The sequence below is a fragment of the Podarcis cretensis genome (assembly GCF_951804945.1).
Source record: "Podarcis cretensis genome assembly, chromosome: 3".
NCBI classification, from domain to species: Eukaryota; Metazoa; Chordata; class Lepidosauria; order Squamata; family Lacertidae; genus Podarcis; species Podarcis cretensis.
The window spans coordinates 25,800,020-25,813,340 of NC_137172.1; the positions used below are offsets into that span (position 1 = coordinate 25,800,020).

General features: G+C 41.1%; 1 protein-coding gene and 1 long non-coding RNA gene across 4 annotated transcripts in view; one reads left to right on the plus strand and one right to left on the minus strand.

The window, feature by feature from the left end:
- LOC307212094 overlaps positions 1–13,321 on the minus strand; it is a 317,636-nt gene that overhangs the window by 194,374 nt on the left and 109,941 nt on the right. The gene's annotated exons all lie outside the window — the stretch shown is intronic.
- Positions 1–13,321, plus strand: part of HHAT (hedgehog acyltransferase) — a 187,175-nt gene that overhangs the window by 64,333 nt on the left and 109,521 nt on the right. For all 3 annotated transcript variants that reach the window (XM_079968801.1, XM_079968803.1, XM_079968802.1), the window contains exon 9: positions 341–376. In XM_079968801.1, coding sequence (XP_079824927.1) covers positions 341–376 — 36 coding nt within the window. The remainder of the gene's footprint in view (positions 1–340; positions 377–13,321) is intronic.

The window sequence follows — 13,321 nt, forward strand, 5'->3', positions numbered from 1 at the left end:
TTGTAATATTTGCTTTATCGCAATCATTGCAATTGTTCTTTTTTTGCACTTTCCCCTGATTTGAATCCATCCTTCTTTCTGCACAGAAGTGTACAGAAGTGGATACAGTATTGTGTGCTTGATTAGACCTGCAACGCCTCTTGTTGATGGAAGTGGAACTCGTAGGACTCTTCTCAGAAAGTGCCCACCCGCTTCTCCTCTGAAAATATTGCTTCTGTGGTCTTCTGCATTTATTAGCCTGAACCCCCCCCCTTTGCTTATTCCCTAAAAAGCTTTTGATTCCGCTTTCTAATATAGTACACTTGCATATTAAACTATTTTCTTTCTTCTTCTTTTACAGAAGTTTTGATGTTGGACTGCACACATTTCTTGTCAGGTAAGTCAATATTTATTATTTGCCACTGGATTCTGTTGTATATCAAAGTCATTTCAAGATAATTTTCCAAACTCTGTGTTGGCAAGCCTTCTGAGGAAGTCTGCCCTCAGACAAGTTATACACTGTTGGATCACCTTAGATTATGTGACTTTAAACAACCAGCTTCCATTGGTGGTATGGCTTCATCGTACCACCTCTGATGGTTTATTGTTCATAGTTATGCATTCTAAAGTGATCCAACAATGTGTGTGTGTGTGTGTGTGTGTGTGTGTGTGTGTGTGTGTTTGTCACTTTCCTCCCTTAACAAATTAGGACATCACATCAAGAAACATGCAGGTGATTTTTCAGTGCTGTTTGAAAACAGGACCTGATTATAACCTACAACTTTGACTACCAGAGAGCAAATTAAATTGAAAGGTCTCCTAATGATTCTCACAGTAAGGTTTGTTTATCTATTTGAAGATCTTGGCAGAGAGAATGATTTCCTTTCAGAGGCCGAATGTTTAAATAAAATTTGGAAAACCAACAGCGAAATATCTTGTTAGTTTTTCAAAAAGTAGGCAGAAAAATCCTACAACCATGACCAAAGACGCACCATAGTTTATCCAATTTTGGAATAATGGAAATACTTTTTATTATTATAATACAGTAAGTTTATTCATTCATTCAGTCATTTAATGAATTGCCTTTATCACCCTACAACCAAAAATACAGAAAACAACAAAAGACACATTTGAAAACAATATGGATAAATGCAGATACCTAAAAGACAAATAATCCCATCCAGCTGAAAAAAAAGTTAACAAAAATATGTGTGTGTGTACCTGTGGCAGGTACCTGGCAGAAAGATATCACAGGCTGTTACTCTGCTATTTTTTGTTCTGCAACTATTTAGGATCCTCACTTGACTGAGGTGAAGAGGGTATATATTTTTGCTTTCTGCTAATGGAAAAAAAGATAGGTGATTTGCAGTCTTGCTTCTCTGTGCTTTATTAGGATTAGACATGCATGATAATGGGATTTGTGGGAATATTTTCATCAGAAAAGAGAAGCTACTTCATTCTTTCCAGGTTTTGCAAAGCCAGTTTATGATGTCGGTGTGACTGCTGTGCTTTTTTGGAAATTCATAAGCTTCTGCGTCTTTTTTTTTATAAAAAAAAAACTCCACTAGAAATGAGTTCTTGAATATGTGAGATTATTTGCTCCTGTGATGCAAAAGTCTGCCTCCTCTGAGGTTTCAGTGTGCTATGGCTGAGGAAGAAAAAAACAACTAGTGCCAGGGGATGTTATGTGTTTGTGGTAACAGGTAGTATTTTAATCTGTTCAGAAAGGGAGGTGTGGTGGGTGTCTGATCCTGGTATCCAGTAAAATGTGGTCATATTTAATGGTGTGTGTAGGAGACACCAAGGCAGTGGAAACTAAGCAGCAAGAGAAAATAGCTTCATGCACTGAAGATCGATCTATCAAGAGATTGTTATGAAATTAAAATAACAAGAAATACGATGCTTTTGGAGGGCTATTTACTGAGACCTTTCACAGACAACAGAAGAGGTACTAGTGGGTAGCTTTCTTTTTGGTTTGATGTGGATGACATGCTCTTTCTTACTCAGGCAAACCTGCTTATGACTTCTAGCTCTAAACACAATGGCAATAGGAACATAGGAAGCTGCCTTGTACTGAATCAAACTATTGGTCCATCTAGCTCAGGATTTTTCTAAACTGACTGGCAGCAGCCCTTCAGAATTTCAAATGAGGAATCTTTCCCTGCTCTACGTGGAGATACCTGGGATTGAACCTGACGCCTTCTTACTACTACTGCTACTACTACATTATTTATATCCCACCCATCTGGCTGGGTTTCCCCAACTACTCTGGGCAGCTCCCAACAGAATATTATTAATAATAATAAAGTGATAAAACATCAAACATTAAAAACTTCCCTAAACAGGGTTGCCTTCAGATGTCTTCTACAAGTCAGATAGTAGTTTATTTCCTTGACATCTGTTGGGAGGGCATTCCACAGGGTGGGTGCCACTACCGAGAAGGCCCTCTGCCTGGTTCCCTGTAACTTTGCTTCTTGCAGTGAGGGAACCGCCAGAAGGCCCTTGGTGCTGGACCTCAGTGTCCGGGCAAAATGATGGTGGTGGATACAATACACCTCCTCTTCCACAAAGCTGCAGCCATGTTTTCGTATCACAGTGAACCATAGTTATGTGCTATGTGAATGACCAGGGTACTACAGGGAGCCTTCAGTGCTCACATTTTCCTTCCCTGTATTCCTCCCTCATGGTTGGGAGAAAGAGTTCAGGAGGAGTCATTTCCTCTTTTTGCTCAACTTCAGTTTGTTATTTTCCAGACGTACAAACGGGTTAGTGTTAATTATGCTTTGTTTCAGATGAGCCAAGTTGAAGACATTTTGGAGTTAATACTACAGTGGTGCCTCGCAAGACGAAAAGAATCCGTTCCGCAATTCTCTTCGTCTAGCGGTTTTTTCGTCTTGCGAAGCAAGCCCATTGACGGCTTAGCGGATTCTATTAGCGGCTTAACTGCTTTTAGCGGCTTTTAGTGGCTTAGCGGCTTAGCGGATCAGCTGATAAGCGGCTTAGCGGCTTAGAAAAAGGGGGGGAAGGAAAAAAAAGTCAGAAAAACTCACAAGACATTTCGTCTTGCGAAGCAAGCCCATAGGGAAATTCGTTTTGCGAAGCGCCTCCAAAATGGAAAACCCTTTCGTCTAGCGGGTTTTCCGTCTTGCAAGGTGTTCGTCTTGCGGGGCACCACTGTACCATGCTCTCACATGCGATTCATCCCGTTGATCAGGACTGACAGCACATACCGCTTTTGAGATGGTATTTAATATTTTAGTGAATTGGAGGGTCTTAACTCTTCTTCACTTCCCTTCTGCCGATCTTCTTGATAATCTTTGTTGCTAAAAAGCAGATCTTGGGGGAGCTCCAACCCAGCCATGCTTATATTCCTTCTTGACAGGTCTGCCAGATTTCCATAGTTAAAGCTAGGGCCCATAAAGTATTCCGAGTCTTGTTTCACAATTCTTCCAAGTCCAAAGGCCCCAAAAGCTCCAATCTCCTCCTGGCTCAAATTCATATTCCAAAAGTCATTTGATCCCTGCATAAGGGGATCTCTCCACCTTTCCTTTTCCAGATCAGGCCAGGCACCCATCTTCAAAAACTGAATCTCCTAATTACAGTCATATAAGGCCTCAAGTTGTAATCCTCCATTTGCCTCTTTAGGGTTAAGGCTCCCCCTTGTTTTGCTTTATACTCAACAACAGCAACTTTCTCCTTCTCTAATTCATCAATTTGTTCAGTTAAGGAAGATTCTTGTGCCGGGTTCTTGTCGACTTCTATGCTGATGCCCACTTTTGTTCCCAAAATATCAATATTAGTAGCCATGACATCTATCTGTTTATGCAGCTTTCCCAACAGATAGATTGTCCTATTCAGTACAGACGCTACTTCTTCCTTTGCCGACATTCTTAAGATGTTCAAGGTCAGAACTAGTTTCTCACAGTCTTTATCTTAAGACCAATTTCCCAGCTGCACTCTTGTAACAATGTCCCAAAACTCCCTCTAGAGGAAGACAGTCTCCATTTGTATCAATCCTTTTCAGCACAATTCCAAAAGTAAATTAGTAACAGTTTCCAGTTACCTTTTCTTCTTATTAAGTGCAGAAGCGGACAATAGAAACAATGTCTTTCTTTTAAAGCTAGCTGTCAAATTTGTCCTGTTTACCGTCGATGGACTTTTTGCAAACTGTTTCCAGGTTCAGAGACGTGATGCTTCAATTTTTAATTTTTCACCTTCTCCTGCAAGTTCACTTGGTCAAAATTAATAGTTTCAATCAATGGAGTTTTAATCCTTTACGTAAGACTTTCTAAAACCTTAGTTAACAACTACTTTGCGACACGACTAAACGACTAAACAACAACAACAACAATTTACAGAAAGGGAAGGTGGACTTCCTGTTTGAACCTTCCCCGTTCGGTGCCAAATTAAATTATTTAAAAGTTCAATTTCCTGTTCTACTCACGGGTTGTTGTTTAAAATCCAATTGTCCACAGGAAAAAAGTCAGCGCTCTCCGACAGCAGCAATGCGGCTTCACTCCGTGAAATAAGCGGTCGATTCAAAGCACCGAGCCTCTCACCCCACGTCGCTCCAGATTCCCGATACCGGGTCTCCCCGCGAGTAGGGGGGGGCGCAGAAGGTGCCAGCCGAATCCCAGGTTCACAGACTTCTTCCGTCTGTGATTTCTAAGGGTCTCCGCCATCGCCGTGGCGTTAAGACCCTGTTTTTCACAGAGCCGGTTCCTCCCGATTGGGGGAGTTCCGCCATTGCCGGAGGCGCTAACCCAGAAGTCTATTTTCTTGTTGTTATCTCTTTCAACATCAAAAGAAAAGAAAAAATTATGGAAAACTGTTTCGATGCAGCACCATCCTCTGTTTGTTCCATTCGAATGAAGCACCTGTGTGTAAAAGCAGAATTTGTCCTGCAAAAAAGAGTCTGTGTAGAGTTTTAGGTGCATTTTCTCCTTCTCCTCCCCACAACTGCACTAAGGCCAGAAGATACAAAGGGAAGTGTGTTCCAGCCTAGTTATCCTTTGTTGTCATTCTTTGTGTTTGGGATTGGCACTCCCACAGGGTCCAGCCTATTCCAGTGCTGCCCAAAAACTAACAGAATTTGGATAATGAACCATCTGTTGGTTTGCTAAGTGCTTTGTGCCTGAAACTGGCAAAGGTAAGGGGAAGGAAACTGCTGGTTAGTCAATATTGTCTACCCCCGTTGCATCAGAAAAGTGGCATTCTGCAGCATAGTCAGTGAGTATAGAGTACAGTATATTTATTTCTGCTTGATTTTAAGGAGAAAATGTAGATGCTTTCTGTCTTCCTTCACTATGTAGAAGGCTTCTCTATAGACTCTGAATTGAATTAGCTGAATTGAGACAATTGGAAATGAGTCACAGGCTTCATCTCTCTTTGTTCTCCTTCTCTTCCCATGCATGGTTACTATGCATGGTTACTTCTTGGTTTGAAACCCTGGTTTGGAAGACTTGCTCAAACCATGGTTCAGAAGTAATGGCAAACTGTGGTTTGATTAAAAGAGGAAATCAAGACAGGAGGAGGAAGTAGTGTTTGGGCTGCGGGTGAGTAGTTCTGGAGTCCAGGAATTGGGCAGTCAACCTGTCCTGGATGGGACCCCACTCCTCCTTTACCTTTGCCAGTTTCAGGCATAAAGCAAACTTGATTGCCAGCCACAGCTTGATTCTTGTTTCCAGTCCTGGTCTGAAGGGCAAACACATAGCATTCAGTTTACTTTAGATCCAGGAAAAGAAGGGGACCTCTGTGTATATTGGGAAGGCTGAGTGTGTGACCCAAGACTTGTTGATGGCTGGTTTATGTGGCGCTAAACTATGATTTGGCACTGTGTCTGTGTTCATTAACAATAGCGGAGATTTGCTCAGTGAAAGTTCTGTTGTGGTATTCTTGAAGCAAAGTGATTGTGAAAGCAAAGTCAATGTGAACTTGATCAGAACCCGGATGAGAGACCCACTAGGAGCTGCTCTGAGTTATCTGAAAGATAAAGAGTGGGATGGAAGTGAAATAAAAATATAAATGAAACTGAGAAATATTTGAATTACTAGCACTGCAATTATGTTTTACTCTTCCTATATCTGTGAATGATCATAGATAAGCGGAATAGTTCTACTGTGTTAGAATGCATCATCTGAGATCATCCCGATTATAGAAAATTGGACTGGAAGATATGTGGTCCTTCCTGCTCTATAAGTATCACATTATTACAAATATCCTAAAGTGAAATTTCCACATACTGCAGGAATGTTGAGTTTAAATACAAATGATTTTTTTGTTATCTAGGAAACAACAAAAGGACACCATAAAAACTCCTTCTGTTATAGTTTCCCTTTATAGCCTCAAGAGAATGAATTCTAAGCCACAATTTAAAAAACCCCAACTGCAATCTGTTTGCTATATAGTGAATTAGCTGATGAGCATGTTGCAAAAATAAACGTAACGTTCTTGCATCAACATAAGCACATATTTATGTAAATGCAACATTTTAACTTTTGAAAACTGATGGAGTGGCAAAGTCAAGATTAAGAAAGCTGTAGATATAGTCATGCTTGTGTCATCTCCTTGGCTTATGAATTAAAGGTGCTTTAAGAGATCCAATCCCACCCTATTATTAATAAGAGAAAGTATGCAGCTTGAAGCATTCCTGGTAATTTTGTAATAATAGTGGCTGAAATCCAAAGGTCCATGTGTATCTATTGGAATTTTTGCAGTTCAACACTGAAGCTGAAATGGAAATCAGGGGAACTCTGATGGCCTGCAGGAGTTTATGGGAGCTTGCATCCCAGCAAACAGATCTGCCATAAGACATTCTGCCACAGAGACAGAGCCATGTCACTACCCTGCACGCTGACCTCCATCCTTTTTTTGTTTTGACAGCTGCTTGGGTATGTCAAGGCTCTCCAGGGCCTCCCATCCAAAGCATTGTTCTTATAAATGCCCTTACGGAATGTCCTTCTAGAGTGAGGCATTGTGGATGAGGCAGCCCTGAAGAATGCCTGGGCTGCTGTGGTTTCGCCACAGTGGAAGCAAATAGTGTTTGAAGTTTTATGCTAAACTTTAAATAGTGTTTGCTATGGCAGTGTAGCAGTGGGTCATATGATCTCCGAGGCTTTACCCAGGACACTTTGTTCTTCTTCTTTTTTAAAAATATTTTATTTATACTTATGCATCATACAAACAAACTCTCATATTTTGAAAATATTTTGAAAAACAACCCAACCAAAATATTGCATTGAGTGTAAGAAAACAAAACAAAACCCCAAAGTAAATAATATAGAAATGTGTCTGATTTATGTTATATATTATAACAAACATGGGTTGCAGAATTTGATATTTATTAGCATGGAATCCGTGTCAATAAAAGTTCCCTGTATTTTATGCTAGTGAAGTGTAGAGTTTTTTCTTTTGCTGCTTTCTGGCTCCTGTTTTGCATGTAGTTAGCTGTGTGCTGTCTAAAAGTGATATCGGTTCCCAAATAAGTTATTTTCAATTGGTTGTCTGTAAAGTGCCTTTTGTCTCTCTCATTTTAGTTTCATACTCTTTGTCTCTCATTTGGACTTTGGCAGACGGGAAGACAGCTTATGCTTCCAGGTGATTAGGATTCAATTGACGTAGAGCTCATTACTATGCTGTCAAGCCAGCCAATTGGTTTCACAATTATTTCATAAGCGTGGACTTGTACATTTTCAGCACGCTTTAAAAAGCAGCTTGTCAGACTTGTGCAATCATCTGTTGGTGAGGGTTGGACATGAGCAGAAAGAAAATTGTGCAGGAAGAGGGGGGAAAAACAAGAGTTACATGCATCTCGCTAGTTCTGGTAAATGAGGCTTGTATTGTATATTTGGACCTTTGCACTGATAGCGGTTTATGTAAATTTACTTTGAAATAAAGGATATTGAGAATATGATGATGATAAAATTGGTATTTCCCACCCCCCTTTTTAGCTCTTAATTAACAGCTGCATTGAGGTTTTCTTATCTAACCATCAAACCCCACTTCCATGTTTTATTTATGATCTTCGGTTATTGGTTATTGGTTTTAGTTATCTGTCTCGGGAGACAATGGAGGAGTGTGCCTTTGGGGGTGAATAATAAAAATATTATAATAATTTATTATTTATACCTTGCCCACCTGGTGAGGTCAAACTGCTGGATGTTTGCCCTGCCTGCTGTGGCTGTAGAGACCGATGCGGGAGAGACATATTTTGTTGTAGGTGGGGCAGATGAAGGCATCCAGTTGTGTTTCTGCATTTCTTCTCTCTGTGCTCCTCCCAGGGGTCAATAAGGTAAATGGCATTGTTGGCACAAAACTCTGACCTGCTGCACTATCCGAATGTGAAGGCATTTACTCAAAGGTCGGATCACGTTTGACTGCAGAATCATCCCCCTTTGGCAATACATTGCTTGTTTCTGACTCTTCAGAGGAAGAACTTAACTGCTATAGCTTCCTTTCAGTGTTAAGCTGAGCTCTTCACATAAAGATTTCCGTTCTGCAGGACAAAACTGGCTTATGGAATGTGCTCAGAAAACCCACAGGAGACTAGAAACCTGGAACCACCAGATTTGTGGCCTGTAGAGGGCAAACATATCTTCTATGAATGCATTCACACTGTATGTTTTAAATGCCATAGTACCACTTTAACAGTCATGGCCTCCCATTGCCCTCACATAGCAAAACTTCCAGAGTGGTTTGACAAGCTCTGTGAGGGGAATAAGGGGTCTGTTAAAGTGTTATCACAGTGCTTCAAATGTCCAGTGCAGATGTCTGTCAGCCTCCACGTCTTCTCTTAACTGCTGCTGTCAACAGTATTGAAAGTTTCTGAAAGGTTAATGGGGTACAGTTAAGCCTTTCACTCACCAAACACATATGGTCAACTGAGGTCAAGAATGAAGACCCACCACTATACCTATTTATCTGTGGTCAGTCATATTATCCTTTCAGAATCTGTGAAGTAACTAACTACTCCAACCCTCTTCCTAAACCGAAAGATGGAGGTCCTGGGCAGATATTACTGTGCATCACAATCAATAGATGTCTCTGCTTTGGGCAGCAATAGTGAATTTTGAAAGTTGTGTACAAGAGCTTGATAAATTTGGGAGGCTGCCATATTATCTTCATGCAGTATGTGTGAGGTAACTTTGACTTGCTATTACAAGTATTGCTGCCACTAGAGGGAAACCTTGCATTAATATTTTAGGGACCTACTTAATCCTGGGCCTGATGCTTGGTGGTGTCAAACAACACTCTCAGTTGCACTGGAGACAATAGGGAAACCTCCCTAACTCGAAGCCTTATTTCCCCTCCTCCTGTCGCCCCATTTCCTAGTACTCTGACATAAATCAGAGTTGGCTTTGATTTGCACCACAACAGTTTCTTCTAAGTTCTCTGGAACTGAATGGTGAGAAAACTTATCAGATGTAGAAATCAACCGAGCATCTTAAATTAATCTGTACTTTCACTCCACTCTGTAAGAGTCTTCGCTTGATTATGTGAACTTGCATGAAATTACAGGACCATGATAGGAACAGAATCCCCCTCCCCTTTGTGAATTCAGACAAGATAATTTGTAGCATGTGGCAGGCAGAAGCTCAGCTGGTCCAGTTTTCTGTGCTGTAGCAATTCAGTAGGCCAGGCATCTGCCCTTCTCTGTTTGCTGCGGTGCTGAGTCATAGTAGTCTTTTTGAAAATGAAGAGAAATATATGATGTGGTAAAACTGTTGCCTCAATTCTTACTGTGTTTTAGTGAATCTCTTGGGCGTGAGGGATTGCATGGTAAATGGGTGTACAAAGACTGGTTTATAATTATGGAATACCCATATACATATTAACAGAAAAATAAGATAATATAAATGTTACAGATACAGCAGTAATATAAATATATTGCATGTAAAAAATAGATATTTCAATTATACTTATCTTTCCCCCAAAGCTATTTCTTTTTAATATAGTTTATTATAATGCAAGAATGAACTTTAAATTATTGAAGTATTTATATACTTCATTTACATCATCCTGATTACCCTCCCATAACTATTTTTACGTGGTATATTGCTAAATGTTATTTATCACCGTTTGGTGATTATGTCATAATCAGTATTTGTCTGCATGACAGCTATGTCGGCAATAGTCTGAAAACCTACTGAATATCAAAAATTGTTCTGTAGCTAGATGGTTATATAACTTTTCATAATAAATATTAGCTAGGATAGAATGTTGTAGCAGGGATGCTTAGGTTTGAGGTCCTACATAATCATAAGTTGGCCCTTCAACCACAATATTTTCACAATATCATTTTTGCCTGAGGTATCAAAGGGTGAAGAGCAAAAGGGCTGCGGAAGACAGCACTGATAAATAAAAGAATGGGGCTCTTCTTGAAGAGAACATGGGCCAGTCAAGTGGGGTGGGGGGATTATTTGGTGGCATGGAGGCAGAAATTGAAGATCTTGTGATCTATCCACTTACTCAGAGTAGACCCATTAAAATAAATGTGGATGGCTAACTTTCAAGGGGTTGGCTCTGAGTGGAACTAAGTTGGATACAGCCCATTGGGTAGTACAGTGGTACCTTGGTTCTTGAACAAATCAGCTCCCGAACGCCACAAACCCGGAAATAAGTGTTCTGGTTTGCGAACGTTTTTCGGAAGCCGAACGTCCGACACAGCTTCTGCGGCTTCCGATTGAGTGCAGGAAGCTCCTGCAGCCAATCGGAAGCCACGCCTTGGTTTTCGAACGGTTCCGGGAGTCGAACAGACTCCCGGAGCAGATTAAGTTTAGCAACTAAGGTACCACTGTATTTAATGCTGGTCCTGTTCAGAGTAGACCCCCTTGAAGTTAATCACCACGACTCATTTGGGTGCAGTCATTTCAGTGGGTCTACTTCGAGTTGGACTTACAGTGGTACCTCTGGATACGAATTTAATTCATTCCGGGGGTCCGTTCTTACCCTGAAACATTCACATCCAGAGGCACCGCTTCTGCACATGTGCGTGGCGGAAACCTTTGTGTTACTTCCGGGTTTGCTGCATGCGTAACCCGAAGGATACGTATCCAGAGGTGTTCGCAACAAGAGGTACCACTGTAGTTGAATACAGCCTGATGGGAGGGATTCAACATAGCACTAAGGAGATTGCTTCAGGAGTGCAAGCATTTCTGTTAGCATGTTGGAATTATCTTCCCTCCTCTGTCACCACATGGTGGGTTTTTGTGTGTGTGTGTGTGGGGGGGGGTATTTCTCCTGACCTCCCACCAACCAATTTAGAGGAGCGAGGGCAAGGAGAGGGGTAAATGCCTGTTGTACTAGCAAAAGTCCTTGAGCGAACATCCGCTAGCAGGACCAGTTAGTTGAGTCTGACCCGCCATGTTTGTTTCTATGGAGAGCCACTCAAGTTCTAGTTGGACTCCCCAGTACAGCCAAGGCTTGGGGGATCATGGAAGTTGTAGCCCATCAACTTTTCTGTTCTGCCAAATGGGAATATAAGAAGGGAAGACTTGTTCTGCTGGATCAGGTCCAACTAGTTCAGCACTTTGTCTTTAGTGGGACCAGCCATATGGACTTGGGATATTCACAAATGTAGCATGAAGGATGAATTTTGTGTTGCTTATCCCCCAGTATCTGATAATTAGAGAAGTAGTTCCTCCGAACATAAGTTTCCAATCTTCCTGATGGTAACTAATAGCCATTGGCACACCTGTCTAATCTGTTTTTAAAAATCCATCTGTGCCAGTGCCCCTTGCAACATCTTGGGGTGATGGGTTTCATAAGCTAATTATTGCCTTCTGAGACGGCTTGTGTCGTTTTGTTGTCCTGTACCTACTGCCAATCAGTTCCACTGGATAACAGAATCAAAACTTGATAGGGTAGCAAGTTGAAACGACTCTTTCCAAGTCATTTTTCTCAAGCAGCCTTTAGCGTGCTGGGGGAGGATCTGCATGTGGACAAATAAAACAAATATTCAAGTATACTGCATGTAGCTGGAGCGCTCTATGCAAAGGGCAACTCAGGTCTCATCCGGAAAGTACCATAAAGTGGCCATAACCACATCCAGCGTGGAATAAAAAATAAAATACAAAAATGCATCAAGTTCAGCAAGACTGCTTTCATTCATAAAATTTATGCATGGCTTGTTTGTAAAACAACAACAAGAACCTCAAAGTACCAGTGTGGTGTAGTGGTTATGAGTGGTAGACTCGTAATCTGGTGAACAAGGTTCGCGTCCCCGCTCCGCCACATGCAGCTGCTGGGTGACATTGGGCTAGTCACACTTCTCTCTGAAGTCTCTCAGCCCCACTCACCTCACAGAGTGTTTGTTGTGGGGGAGGAAGGGAAAGGAGAATGTTAGCCGCTTTGAGACTCCTTCGGGTAGTGATAAAGCGGTATATCAAGTCCAAACTCTTCTTCTTCTCTTCTACTTTTGTGAGTTTCAGCTCTGCTATTGGGGGCTCTCTCTTGCTGGGGAGTGTGCAAAGCCACGCATTGTGAATCCAGGCACCAAGCCAGTTCTTTTGTTCTTTACCTCACACGTGTGAGTCACAGGAATTCATACATTCCCCCCCCACACACACACACCGAATGGATGCTGCAAACAAAGTAATAAAAAAGAGACACGGGCAGCTTCTAATCCACATTAAACTCCAATGTGAATGAGCTCCTGGGTGGGAGAAGTAGAAAGTAGCAACAAAATGGCTTCATGGTAGTTAATTTGGTCAAATTCCTATGACCTTAAACAAGTTTTATTTCATTAGTTTACCACAGACCATTAGCCAAATTGTTCCAAAAGTTCTGTTGTTCCAAAAATTCTGCTGTTACAGAAATGTGACATAGTCTCTCCCAGCCTTCACCAAGCTGGTACACTCTACACCCCCCTCCCCCAACCATTGACTGCTTGAGAATTGTTGATGGTCTTGATGGGTCACGTAATGATTTTTCTGCCTATTGTAGCAATTGTATTGCATTGTGCTGGAGGCTGCATTAATTTTTAATAGTATTTTGTTATGTTTAGGTTTGCTTTCCATAGAATTCAGTTCTCAATATAATAAAATAAAATACAATATAAGAAAGAAAAGAAGCCATAAAAATACAATTAAAACCAATGAGAATATTTAATGTGGACATGCCTTAGACTACCTGAATGAAGCTTGTGGACCACAGTTTGTAAACCTCTGCTGTAGATGCTCCTGACTACAATTCCTGTACTGTCTGGGCTGGATCATGGTTGCAGTCCAAAGTATCTTAGGGCACTTTTTACTATTAACAATTAACTATGAAGTAGTTAATAGACAACATCAGGAAAGAATTCAGGTGGCTGGTTGAATGAGTAAATAATGGCAGTAAATTTATG